Source organism: Colletotrichum acutatum (genome assembly GCF_030867785.1).
Source record: "Colletotrichum acutatum strain CBS 112980 chromosome Unknown BDZ83scaffold_39, whole genome shotgun sequence".
NCBI lineage: Eukaryota > Fungi > Ascomycota > Sordariomycetes > Glomerellales > Glomerellaceae > Colletotrichum > Colletotrichum acutatum.
In genome coordinates, this window is record NW_026849033.1 from 143,745 (window position 1) to 154,582 (window position 10,838).

General features: G+C 54.7%; 4 protein-coding genes across 4 annotated transcripts; 2 read left to right on the top strand and 2 right to left on the bottom strand.

The window, feature by feature from the left end:
- Positions 1-3,261: 3,261 nt before the first annotated feature.
- On the top strand, positions 3,262-3,880 carry BDZ83DRAFT_791836 (uncharacterized protein; the record flags this gene model as incomplete). Its single annotated transcript, XM_060515740.1, has 2 exons — positions 3,262-3,801; positions 3,869-3,880. The coding sequence occupies exons 1-2, from the start codon at positions 3,553-3,555 to the stop codon at positions 3,878-3,880; spliced, it is 261 nt and encodes an 86-aa protein (XP_060365728.1). The 5' UTR covers positions 3,262-3,552.
- Positions 3,881-5,195: 1,315 nt separating this feature from the next.
- Positions 5,196-7,003, top strand: BDZ83DRAFT_618867 (zinc-binding dehydrogenase). The gene is made up of 2 exons (XM_060508091.1): positions 5,196-6,608; positions 6,696-7,003. The coding sequence occupies exons 1-2, from the start codon at positions 5,676-5,678 to the stop codon at positions 6,897-6,899; spliced, it is 1,137 nt and encodes a 378-aa protein (XP_060365729.1). The 5' UTR covers positions 5,196-5,675; the 3' UTR covers positions 6,900-7,003.
- Positions 7,004-8,369, bottom strand: BDZ83DRAFT_618869 (brix domain-containing protein). The gene is made up of 3 exons (XM_060508092.1): positions 8,319-8,369; positions 8,201-8,257; positions 7,004-8,126 (listed from the first exon to the last, which is right to left on the bottom strand). Exons 1-3 carry the CDS (start codon positions 8,330-8,332, stop codon positions 7,238-7,240), a joined length of 960 nt encoding a protein of 319 aa, XP_060365730.1. The 5' UTR covers positions 8,333-8,369; the 3' UTR covers positions 7,004-7,237.
- Positions 8,370-9,409: 1,040 nt separating this feature from the next.
- On the bottom strand, positions 9,410-10,569 carry BDZ83DRAFT_751513 (glycoside hydrolase family 93 protein; the record flags this gene model as incomplete). Its single annotated transcript, XM_060514060.1, has 2 exons — positions 9,410-9,800; positions 9,869-10,569. The coding sequence occupies 2 exons, from the start codon at positions 10,567-10,569 to the stop codon at positions 9,410-9,412; spliced, it is 1,092 nt and encodes a 363-aa protein (XP_060365731.1).
- Positions 10,570-10,838: the final 269 nt, after the last annotated feature.

The following is a 10,838-nucleotide window of genomic DNA, read 5'->3' on the forward strand; positions in this document are numbered from 1 at the left end:
TGTCCTTGCAGTACCAAGAATCTCGATGCTTGGAATGGAGCGGTCGTACAGTCAAACCAGAGAATGTCTGCTTCTGTCGTGGGCTCGAGACGCTGCCACGTCCTCGTGGAAGATGTACCGGTGATATTTTCTAGGGCGAGAGGCTGTGACAGCTCGAATGATCCCCTGGCTGGTTTCTGTAGCCTGTGGGTTAGGTGGTCTGCTCGGATTGCGGAACTCGACACGCACACACATTCACAAGGTCGAACATTCCGTTCTCGGTCCCGTCTCTGGTCATGAATGTCATTTAGTCCGTCACTTGGAAAGTCGTCAAGCGTAGCGAAGTCACGAGGTATCTTGGATGGAGGACCCAGGTGCTAGGTAGGTAGAAGTCACGGAAGCCTGAGAATGAGCCGCCCCGGTCGGCTATATCCCGACGTCGAAGCTCAATGGCAGCCTGGCTCGATGGTACCTTGCGGTGTACCGTCTACATGGTACGTCGTTACGGAGGAGGCACGAGGGTTTCCATTCCCGTAGGCAGACCCCAATGCAGGGTAAGACGGCCTCGGCCGGGAAAGCCAAGCCAAGCTGGTAGGAAGGGGCCTTGGCCTGCCAAGAGACCTCGGAGAGATCTCGTGGGAAGACAAGCTTTTTTTTCTCAGGGCGTGTTAAGATGAGGATTCTTAACAGAGCCGCGTATGTGACGACGACTGCTTCAAGTGGATGACTACCGACATGGGTGGTCAATCTTGGGAGAGAATTCGGAGGGGCCCCACCCGGTGCGTAGGAAGTTCGTATCGGGGCTCAGGACACGTTTGTTCATCCGTCTCGAGCGAGAAGTTTTATTCGTTGGAGGGGATTTTTTGCTGCCTTTGCTGGCTTTGCTGACTTTGCTGGGATGGAGGACGGAGTGATTACTTTGGACTCCGCGGGTTGGACGCGTGGAATGCAGGACTTTTCTCACAGCCTACATTTGGTGGAGTAGGTATCTGCCTGTGCCCGGACGGTAAGGTAGGCTGTGACATGATGTGAGAAACCGGGTGTGGTGAGTGGTAAGCCTGCCAGGCGAGGAGTCACCGGAGCCCCAAAGTCCCTTTCGCAGTAATGCAGCGTTCCGCATTAGGGCTGATCTGCCCCCCCCCCCCTCTTGGGGGTATCAGTTCCGTGGTACTGGCCGGCAGTGGAGGTATTCGTACAGGTAAACGTCACGGTTTTCGCCCGTAGTACTGCTGATCAAATCAATTCATCGTTCGGACGCTCCTGGCTCGCCGAAAAAAAAGTCGAGGTAACTCTCGTGGGTATCCATCACCAGGGAAGAAACGGGGTCTTACAACTGGTACCGCGCAGTGGAGAAATCATTCCTAAACAGGGTAGAGTAAACGCCAGATTTCTGTTGTTTTGTGTTGTTGTCTTTTTGTAACCATGGCGGGCGCGTTGGGGGGAGTGACTCACGACGCAGGAAAATATCACCGGCGGCGAGATCTCAGGTTCCTTTCCTCACTGTGATGAGAAGTATCAGACTGTCTACCACGTATAACTGAGGAGGTAGGTAGGTAGGTAGGTATTCACAGCGGACCGGTGATCTATCTCGCCGTCTTACAGCGTTACGAGTCCTATTTGTCCTATGGCGGAAGATTCCTACGCTAGAGTTGCCGTGGTGTTGTTGGTGCCTGTTGGTTTGCGTAGCCCCGGAGGCAGGGGAGCGGGGATAATCTGACGCTTATTTTTCTGGCGGTAGCGGTGCCGGGAACCGAACGGCCGCGTTGGCCGTTGATCTGCTGTATCCGTTCCTACTACCCTGCCTTACGTGGTCCGTGGAACCCGCTACCACGGGACCGGGGGGGGGGGGGAGATCTCAATGTCTGAATGTATGCGTATTTCCAAGCAAGTTAATTAGGTATGGCATTGACGTCGTAAGGTGATTGCGTTGCGTTAGTAGTCACTGTGAGTCTAATGTGGTATGAGTTGATGAATCTATTTGGTATCCACAGCAATTGCAGTGCAAGCCTGGTGCGAAAGCGAAATAGAGTCGTCCACGATGACCATGGGTGAATTTCCACGAGGAAAATGCGAGAGGAAAGCCTCAGTCAATGGGGTCAAGATAGTGCGTCGCCGGTGGCTTGGGGCTGAGTTGAACGGAGGGTTCGCCAAGATGCCAAAGTGGCATTGGTTTCGCAATAATTAGAACAAGAAGAAACTTTTCATCGCAGCTTGTCAGTTTTGGCGAGGATGGGATGGATTGAGATTTTCTCCTTTGCTCTTTGCTTGCATTGAATTGGATTTTCGATTGCCGCCCTGCCGCCCGTAAGGGTTCCGTAAAGGACTTTGCAAGCAGCGAGGCACGCCTTGCGATCCGTACGAGAGTGAGAGAAGGATGGCGAAGTAGCAAAGTCCGGATGTAGGCGGACGCATCGTCAGGGTTGAGCCTTGCGCCAAGTGACTCATGGCCGAAGTCTATCGGTCGGAATAAGGAGATTTCGAGTGACACTGCCAGAGTGGTAGGCAACTGGCAAGCCATTACTTACAGCGTCGTGCTCACGCAGGGAGAGAGTAAGCTTCGAGGCTATCGCTAGTGCTGGTCATTGTATGCATAGAGAGTTGAGGGGGCAGTTTGACGCATTGACAAAACTGACGCGAACCGGCGTAATGTCTTGCCTGTACAGGAATCCCTTTGGGTAGTCTTACTTACCTCTTGGGGTTTAGTTGTGTCAAGGACTTGTTACTGCAACTATGTATGTGAATAGGACGGCGTGAGGGACGGGGCGAAAGAGGTTAAGCTCAATAAGCTTCCCGTCACACGCCCACGCAAGCCCAATTGTTGGTTATGGGCGGGACTGGGACCGCCGCACCAGCATCCTCCATGGACCAAGGACGTGTGGAAGCTACGCAATGGTGTGGATACCCGACCTTGATCTGTTCCGGGGGCCTGGTCGGATGCCTTGGGCTAGGACCAGGGGAGGGGGAGGGGGGGGTTTATTCTCCCAGTGACGGAATCTTTGGAGGATGCGTGTACTGCGTGTGCAAGTTGCGCATGTGTGCGTGCGTGTGTGTGTGCAATGGGATGGGATGGCTTGGGTTGGGACGAGGAAAGGGGGGGGAAGATGCTTGTTCAGGTTTTTGCGCCCGTTTTTGGGGGGCCCCCAAACCACGCCGCCGGCTTTTGCTTGGAATAGATGAGTCCTACGAAAAAGGATACTTTGTTACCTACCTTAGGTGCTTGGGGTTAGTAGTGTACACTAGGTACAGGATGGATGCAGGATACAGTGACATTGCGTGCCATGGCATTGGAGGCGGTGCATCGCTTCGTTTTGGAAAACATAGTTATATAGAGCATGCCACGCCCAACTTACCACTTGTTGATCTTGGCCTGCGTCAGCAATCAATCAGCCTTTTCTACCAATCCTCCATCAATCAAACGCTATCATCAAAAGCAAAACTACAAGTAGTTATCCATCACCACATTCGCAACCACAGCCCCTCACTCAACTCTCGATAACAACATCACCGCCAAAATTACGAATTACTACACGAATTACTACACAACCACCATTCAAAACCCCCCAAACCGCAACAATGGCCAAAGCAACATACGCACCCTCCACCTTCTCCGAGACCTCAACCATCTGCTCCTTTGAAAAGGAATCCTTCGAAAAGGACCCCGCCGCGACAGCAGCAGCACCCGCCGTCAAGGAACGCCGCTCCCTCCGATCAAGAGTCAAGAAGGCCCTCCGCGAGGTCGGAAACCCGCCCACCTACCGCTACGACCTCGAGCACGGCATCGAGACCAAGAGGACGGTGCCCGTCGGTCCCATGGGCTTCAACGTCCTCAACCAGCCCTCGCGCATCTAAAATAAAAAAGAAACATGCTCAGCGCATTATATTGGTCTAGGATGAGCGATAAGCGATAAGCGGACGTGCGATTTGATCTCGAACAAATAACAGACGAATTTGACTGTTACGGATAAAGCGACTTTTTATTTTTTATTTTTTATGGATGCCATGAACGGATATACCAAATGGCGCAACGGAGTTTGGATAGAATCTTCATAGGTCTCCCCACACGGTTCCCCCCGTGTGGGGAGACCCTGATGGGCTTTTTCCTTGGGTCTGAACGAATTTTATCAACATTTCCTTTACAATTTCTACAACGGCTCGCGAGAAGGATAAGAAACACAAACAAAGGTCACGTCTCTCTGTGTTTCTTCCCTCCCTTTTCGCAAGCTGTCGCTGGGCGATAAGGTGTCGACAGAGACGGACCTTGGGGGACGATGGGAGGTGCCGCGAGGAGAGATGGCTTTTGCGAGCCCAGCTGAGGAGAGGCGGGGAGCATGAGGAGGTTGCCTTTGTTCCCGCTCAAAATGGGAGATGGAGGGGGCGCCAATGGCTCTCGCGCCTGGCTGGGGATAGGATAACGACGGCGGGTTGGCGGGAACACGGGGAGCAAGCCATCGTCTTACGGGCTGCCACGCTCCAAGGATTGGGTCGACACCTACACTCAGTTTTATCTTTTCTAACGATTCAGAGGAGTTTTTGGATGGACTTGAAGAGATGTCACGGGTCCTAGATGGGGCACGAACCTTGATAGAACAATACCACGAATTCCCTCCATCTTCAGCTTACTATCCTTTCACGTGAAAACTGGACAATTTTGGCAGTTACCAGCCTAAGGTACCTTATCGACCGCCTGTCTAAGCCAAGTCCGGATATCCTAGTAGTCAGAGGCGCGACTCGACTCGGCGTCTCAACATCAGACTGACTAGGCGCGCGAGCGCGCGCTCAAAGTATCAGCTGCCCAGCCAGGCGAGTCGACACGATATGAATGGAAAGGTAGGCCGTTCCCCGTTTTTTGCCGACCGGAGCAGACTGAGCGAGTACCGGGTTAAGTGGGACTGGTCGGGGGCAAAGACCGGGCTCCGGACCCGTTTGGCGGCAGTTCCGTTGCCCCCAGTCAAGGATTTAGGCCGGATTTGTCCCTACACGGCTCCGGTATGATCAATCAAGCCCACTCTAGCTATCTCGAAGAAGCAATTCCCATTGTGTTTCCATGCATTCCCGGAGATCCAAGGTTTCAGAAAAAATCGATTTGGGCACGACGAAATAACCTTGCCTTGCTCGAAGTAGAACATTGCATTCGACAACTGCCACCGTGACGTAACATGCTCTCATGTGGTAATGGTTCAGTTACACGCATCACCAGCAAGAAACCCAAAGTTTCTGGGGGGGGGGGGGGAAATGGTCTTCCCATTCCAGAAGCAATTTCTCATTTTTGGGTCAGAAAAGTAGGGACTGGATCAGACGAAGAGCAGCGGATTGGAGGAAAGCGGGGGCACACAGCTCATCCCTTCTCCAGTCATCTGGCTTAGAAATCACGACATCAACTACGAACCGGGGCCGAAACTCCCTTGCGCCAAGCTTATTCAGCATCCCGTGTCCGTGGTGATTGTTGCTTGAAAACGCAATGCTGAGCTTTTGTTGGTTTGACAATTGCTTTTCGTTGGGAGTTGTTAGTGGGGATAAGGACGAGTACAAAAATGGCACGAGAATCTCTCAACTTCAAGGGTGTTGGTGTCGTTTATAGTGAAGACAATCTTCTTAAGCCATCATCAGACTCGCTTGTACGCGAAGCAGATTGAATCTTCCCTGATACACACACAACTATCTCATAATCCAAACGTCAAGAGAGAAAGAGTTAGAAAATGGCAACCATCCCAAAAACCCACAAGGCCGTCGCCACACCCGCCAAACGCGCGCCCCTCATCCTCCTCGACCGCGAGACACAACCCCCCGGACCAGGCCAAATCCTCATCCTCAACGAATGGACGGCCTCCAGCCCCCTCGACCTCCACCGCGCCGACGGCGGCCTCCTCTGCAACCACCCAGAAGTCATGGGCGGCGGTGCAGCGGGCACAGTGGTAGCCGTAGGCCCCGACCAGGACCCAGAGGACGCCGACAGACTGAAACCGGGGGACAAGATCTTTACGTTTGCGTTCCACCACTTCAGCGAGCGCGCGCATCAGGATTTCGCGACGGTGCCGGCGTATTTGGTCTCCAAGCTGCCCGCGAACGTCACGCCGCAGGAGGCGGCGACGGTGCCGACGAATCTGATTACCGTGTTTCACGCCGTGACGGCGGATCTGGGAGTAGAGCTGCCGTGGCCGCGGCCAGCTGAGGGGGAGGGATGGGCCCCGCGCGCGAGGGACGACGCCGTGCTCGTCTGGGGCGCGGCGAGTAGCGTCGGCGTGTATGCTGTGCAGGTGCTGCGGCACTGGGGGTACCGTAACGTCCTGGCCGTGGCGAGCGAGAAGCACCACGCGCAGCTGAAGGAGATGGGCGCGCGGGCGACGTTTAGTTACCGGGACGCCGACGTCGTGGAGAAGATTCTGGGGGCTGTTGGGGAGGGGGTGGTGCCGTTTGTGTTGGATTGCATCGGGTCCGTCGAGGGCACGTTGAGGCCGTTGACGAAGATTGCGGGTAAGGGGACGAAAGTCGCCGTCATGTTGCCTGTTATTGTGAGGGATGCGACGGAGGAGGTTGAGCCTGTGTATGAGATGGAGGTGGGGGATGTGTTGGTTGGGGAGTGGGCTGATGGTGTTGAGCTTCGGGGAGTGAGGACGCATTTTTACCTGGCGGTGAGTTTTTTTTGGATTTCTTTCGTTTCTCAATCGAGTGAGTATGCTGTCACGATGAGAGAAAAAGCTGACGTCCTGGTTGTACAGAATGAGTTCTTCAAGGAAAAGATGCAGAGAGAGATTGTGCCGACGCTCTTGGAGCAGGGTATCATCAAGCCCAACAAGCAGAAGATTGTCGAGGGCGCCACCATGCTGGAAAGAGCGCAAGAAGCTATTGAGTTGCTGAGGAAGAGGGATCCTAGCGGTGAGCGTCTGGTCTGGAGGGTTTCGGATCTGGATCTGAAGCTGTGAGGTGGTTACGTTAGTTGATATCCTACAGGTACGAACGTCACCTAGTTGGCCAATGCCGGGGAGAGAAGAAGAATGTCGATAGTAGAAAGAATAGAGGTCTTTAAATGCTTTTTGTGACTTTGTTCCTGCTTTTGTAATCTGCCGACCATCTGCTGAAAGAAGCTCAAAACTCCAACCGTGGGATGCCTCCTGACCAAAAACAAAACGCCGATGAGTGGTCGATCCTCCGCTGCGTCGTCTCTTCTCTCACCCGGATATGTATATCAAGTTTCCTCCGCAATACACACACTCTCTCTTTCTCATAATCGTCGCCACATTCTTTTGTCACACCAACCACTTTACTCCTTGCGACCCTTCTTGGGCTTCTCCTCCGCATCACCCTTCTCCCCCTCGTCCTCGCTCGCCACGTCCCTGCTGCGCTTCAGACCCTTCATCTTGCGCGTCTGCAGCTCGCCCAAGTCCTGGCGGCCGACGTGCACGCGACCCATCTTGTCACCCATGGCGTCCGTGGTGATATTCTTCTTGGTGCGCTCCTCGGTGCCGCGGGGCTTCTTCATGGCCTCCTTGAGCATGCCCTCCTCGGGCTCGCGCATGCGGCCGACGCGGAAGTCCATCCGGGGCCCAATCTCGTTGACCTCGACGCGGGGCACCTTGGAGCCGCTGCGCTTGGTGGTGATGGTGTAGGCGCGGAGGCGGATGGCGGGCTTGGCGGCGTCGTCGGTGGGCTCGTCGGCCGTGATGGAGACGATCCACTGCAGGCCCTCGACGTCGATCTTGTCCGTGGGCTCGCCGCGGAAGAAGTCGGCGAAGAAGGATTTTGCGTGGGTGTACTCGTTGGCGATGGGGCTGTCCCAGGCGGTGCCGGCGAAGGTGAGCATGGGCTTGAGGCCGATGGGGACCTTTTTGCCCTTGAACTGGGCGAGGGTGCGGAAGGTGTCCGGGTCGAGGTAGAGCTCGAGCATGTCAAAGACCTTGTAGCTGAAGGTGCGGACGAGGGTGAGGGCGTGGGGCCGCTTCTTGGAGGTGTGGCCAAAGACGAGGATGGAGGCGTCGTTCTTTTCCGAGAAGAACTCGAGCGAGTCGGCGTTGTCAAAGGGGTGGATGTCGTTCTTCTTTACGAAGCGCTTGGCGAGCGGCTGGCGCATCTGGTAGAGCTCGTTGATGGCATCTTGTGTCACTTGCGAGCATGAGCTTCCGCGAAGGAACAGCGCCGTCTTGGGGTTTTCTCTGTTTGAGAGAAGGGTTGCTGGATTAGCTTGCGATCATGGTGAAACTCATTTGTCGAGATCGGGGGAACGTACTGGGCCTTGGGCTCGCGCTTCTCGAGCGCACGCTTGGAGCGAGCATTACGGGGTTTTCTGTTGGGCATTCATTAGCTCCTTGTCGACATGGCTGCCTTTTGCCGTTGTCGCGACTCACATTTGACGAAGCATTGTGCCGGTGGTCGAATTTGTCGTCCGTCGGGTTTGATGCAAATGGCTGGGATGCGAACTGATCTCAATTCTGCGGTAAAGTTGAAGCCGCCATCAAAAAAATTGCTTATCGTTATCGCCAGGATGCAAAATCTTATCTTATCACCCCGCGGCATTGAAGGGGCCTGGATCTACGATTGCCAGCTGTCTGCACCTGCCATGCTTGAGCTGAGCTCTGGCGTCCCTCATCACCCCAACGTCATCAAAATACACTGCCGGTTTATAATATCCTGCAACACGCGCCCATCGTACATCGACAGTCCAGCTCATTTATAAATCCATCATCATGGGCCACAAAGAGCGCGATACGCTCAAAAAGGCACGATTTCGGGGAGCTTATACCTTTCTCACTGCTCAGGGCTATAAGTTCAAGAGGAAGGATCTTAACGAGTTTTTTGATATCAGCGAGCGAACAGGTTGCGAGCTTCTGAAGGACCCGTACGGGTGCGACCGTACGCGCCCACAATAACCCGGATCTTCCAGAGACGCGCGGGCACAAGCGGAAGGTTGTCGACGAAGACGCTGTGGACGAGAATGGCAAGTCCCTGAAGAAGAGGAAGAGGAAACTCGCAAAGAAGAAAAGGAATCCACAAAAGAAAACAGGAGCAGTGAAGGCTCCTAATTCTACGCGAGCCACGGAGACACATACGAGCTCCCAACTCCCGGCAGACAAATTATCACAGGCAGCACCAAATGCAGTTGACCAACTGCCTGGCCCATCTCAACCCGGCGCAGCTCAAGCTCAATCCGTTCCCTCGGGCAGCTATGTCAATTCTTTTACCACCCGTGTATTTTCTGCTGTGGACGGAGGACATCCGTACCCTTTCTATGGAGAACAACCTGGCCAAGGTCGTCGCTGAACTTCAGCTTTACCTTCTAAAGATGATTTGACATCATGCACAGAGTGTGCTCGACACGAGCAACATTCAAACAATTTCATCCAAGTCATTATCATATTACTCCAACGGTGAACTATTTATACACAACCCCAAACATTGATAGGCAACAGTTTGGCCGATTCTTCAACGACCCCTATGCCTAGTTCACCAACTCATACAACTGACTAACAGCGCCGACACCCTCTCTTGAGTACAGCGCCAGGAAATGTGTCGGATCCCTGTTGAAAAGTCCAGGCCAATGGGCCTGCGCGGGCCCCGTCACGACACTGCCGCTCCATGTCTTACCATGGTCGACGCTGGTGATGACCTTCATCTCACCAAAGTTGTAGCCGTCGGCACCCTCAACGTCCTCGTTGGTCATGAAGCTGGCGACGAGCGTGCCCCATACGTTGTACACCTGCGGCGCGCCCGACATGCGGCCGTTGCGCGCCGTGTAGAGGCTGCCACGCTCGCCCCAGGTGTATCCATCGTCGTGGGAGAGGACGTAGTCGACATTGAACCTACCTTCCCTGGTGTGTTCGAACACGGCGCTGTGAAGGGCTCGTTGTCAGTTTCTTTCTCCGGGTGGGTATGGAAGCTTAATTACGATTCAACTTACATCAAGTCTCCTTCGTTGCCGATAGGCGCAACACCGACCATACCGTCACGGGACAGACGATCACCGCCAGAGACGGGAACCCAGGCCGACCAAGTCTGACCGCCGTCCTTGGAATATTTCATAAAGTTATCCTGGTCATCGGCCGAATTCTCAGCCGAGTAGTAACACTGCAGCGTGCCATCCCTCGCCAGACGCAGGTACGGCTCCCACAGCCCGTTGACGCCGTTGGGCACATGCTCCTCAACGGTGGACAGGTACTTGAACGTCGCGCCGCCGTCGTCCGAGTACGACACGGAGATGCGGAAGTACGTGTAGTGCCAGTCGGCGCCCGTGCGGTCGTGGTTCCGGTAGGCGTACAGGATGCGGCCGCTCGGCAGCTGGATCGGCATGGCGTTGTCGATATCGTGCGTCGCTCTCTCGCCGCGGAAGACCTCGCCGATGCGCTGCCAGGACTGCGCGCCGTCGGTGGAGCGGACGACGCGGAGGATGCTGGTCGTGCCCTCTTTCGCCGCGTAGCCGCCGATGAGGCTGCCGTCGTTCATAAAGCTTACGCGGATGTAGTTGCCGGTCGGGTCGATGACGACGGGGTCGCCGGCGCGGACGACGCGGCCTGGCAGGCGCTTGTCGAGGGATACCGGCGTGCTGGTGGCCAGACCTACGAGGGCTAGGCCTGCGGTGAAGGTCTTTGCGAGGTTGAACATTATTGATTGTAATCTTGGGGGGGTTTCTTTGTCGACCTATGGGTGGCGATACATCAAAACGAGTTGACGCGTCTCATGATGGGCTCTTTATGTATTTCTATTTCCATCGCGTCTTGTAAGCGCGGCATGTCGGAAACGGTACCAAGCATTTTGTGGCATCATGCCAACTCCACGAGCTGACTTGATCAAGGATGATTTCTTTCTCTCTCCCCAGTCATCTCAATTTTGCTGCCTACCCAGGAAGCAGAAGCTTGCCAGATGTCTCTACA

Bases quoted from the DNA above. Each gene is read 5' to 3' on its own strand.
- BDZ83DRAFT_618869 (XM_060508092.1), bottom strand. The intron at 8,127-8,200 runs GTACGTTCCCCC...TCTCTCAAACAG, and splicing joins AAGCGCGAGCCCAAGGCCCA to AGAAAACCCCAAGACGGCGC.
- BDZ83DRAFT_618867 (XM_060508091.1), top strand. From the start codon at position 5,676: ATGGCAACCATCCCAAAAACCCACAAGGCCGTCGCCACACCCGCCAAA. The intron at 6,609-6,695 runs GTGAGTTTTTTT...CTGGTTGTACAG, and splicing joins GGACGCATTTTTACCTGGCG to AATGAGTTCTTCAAGGAAAA.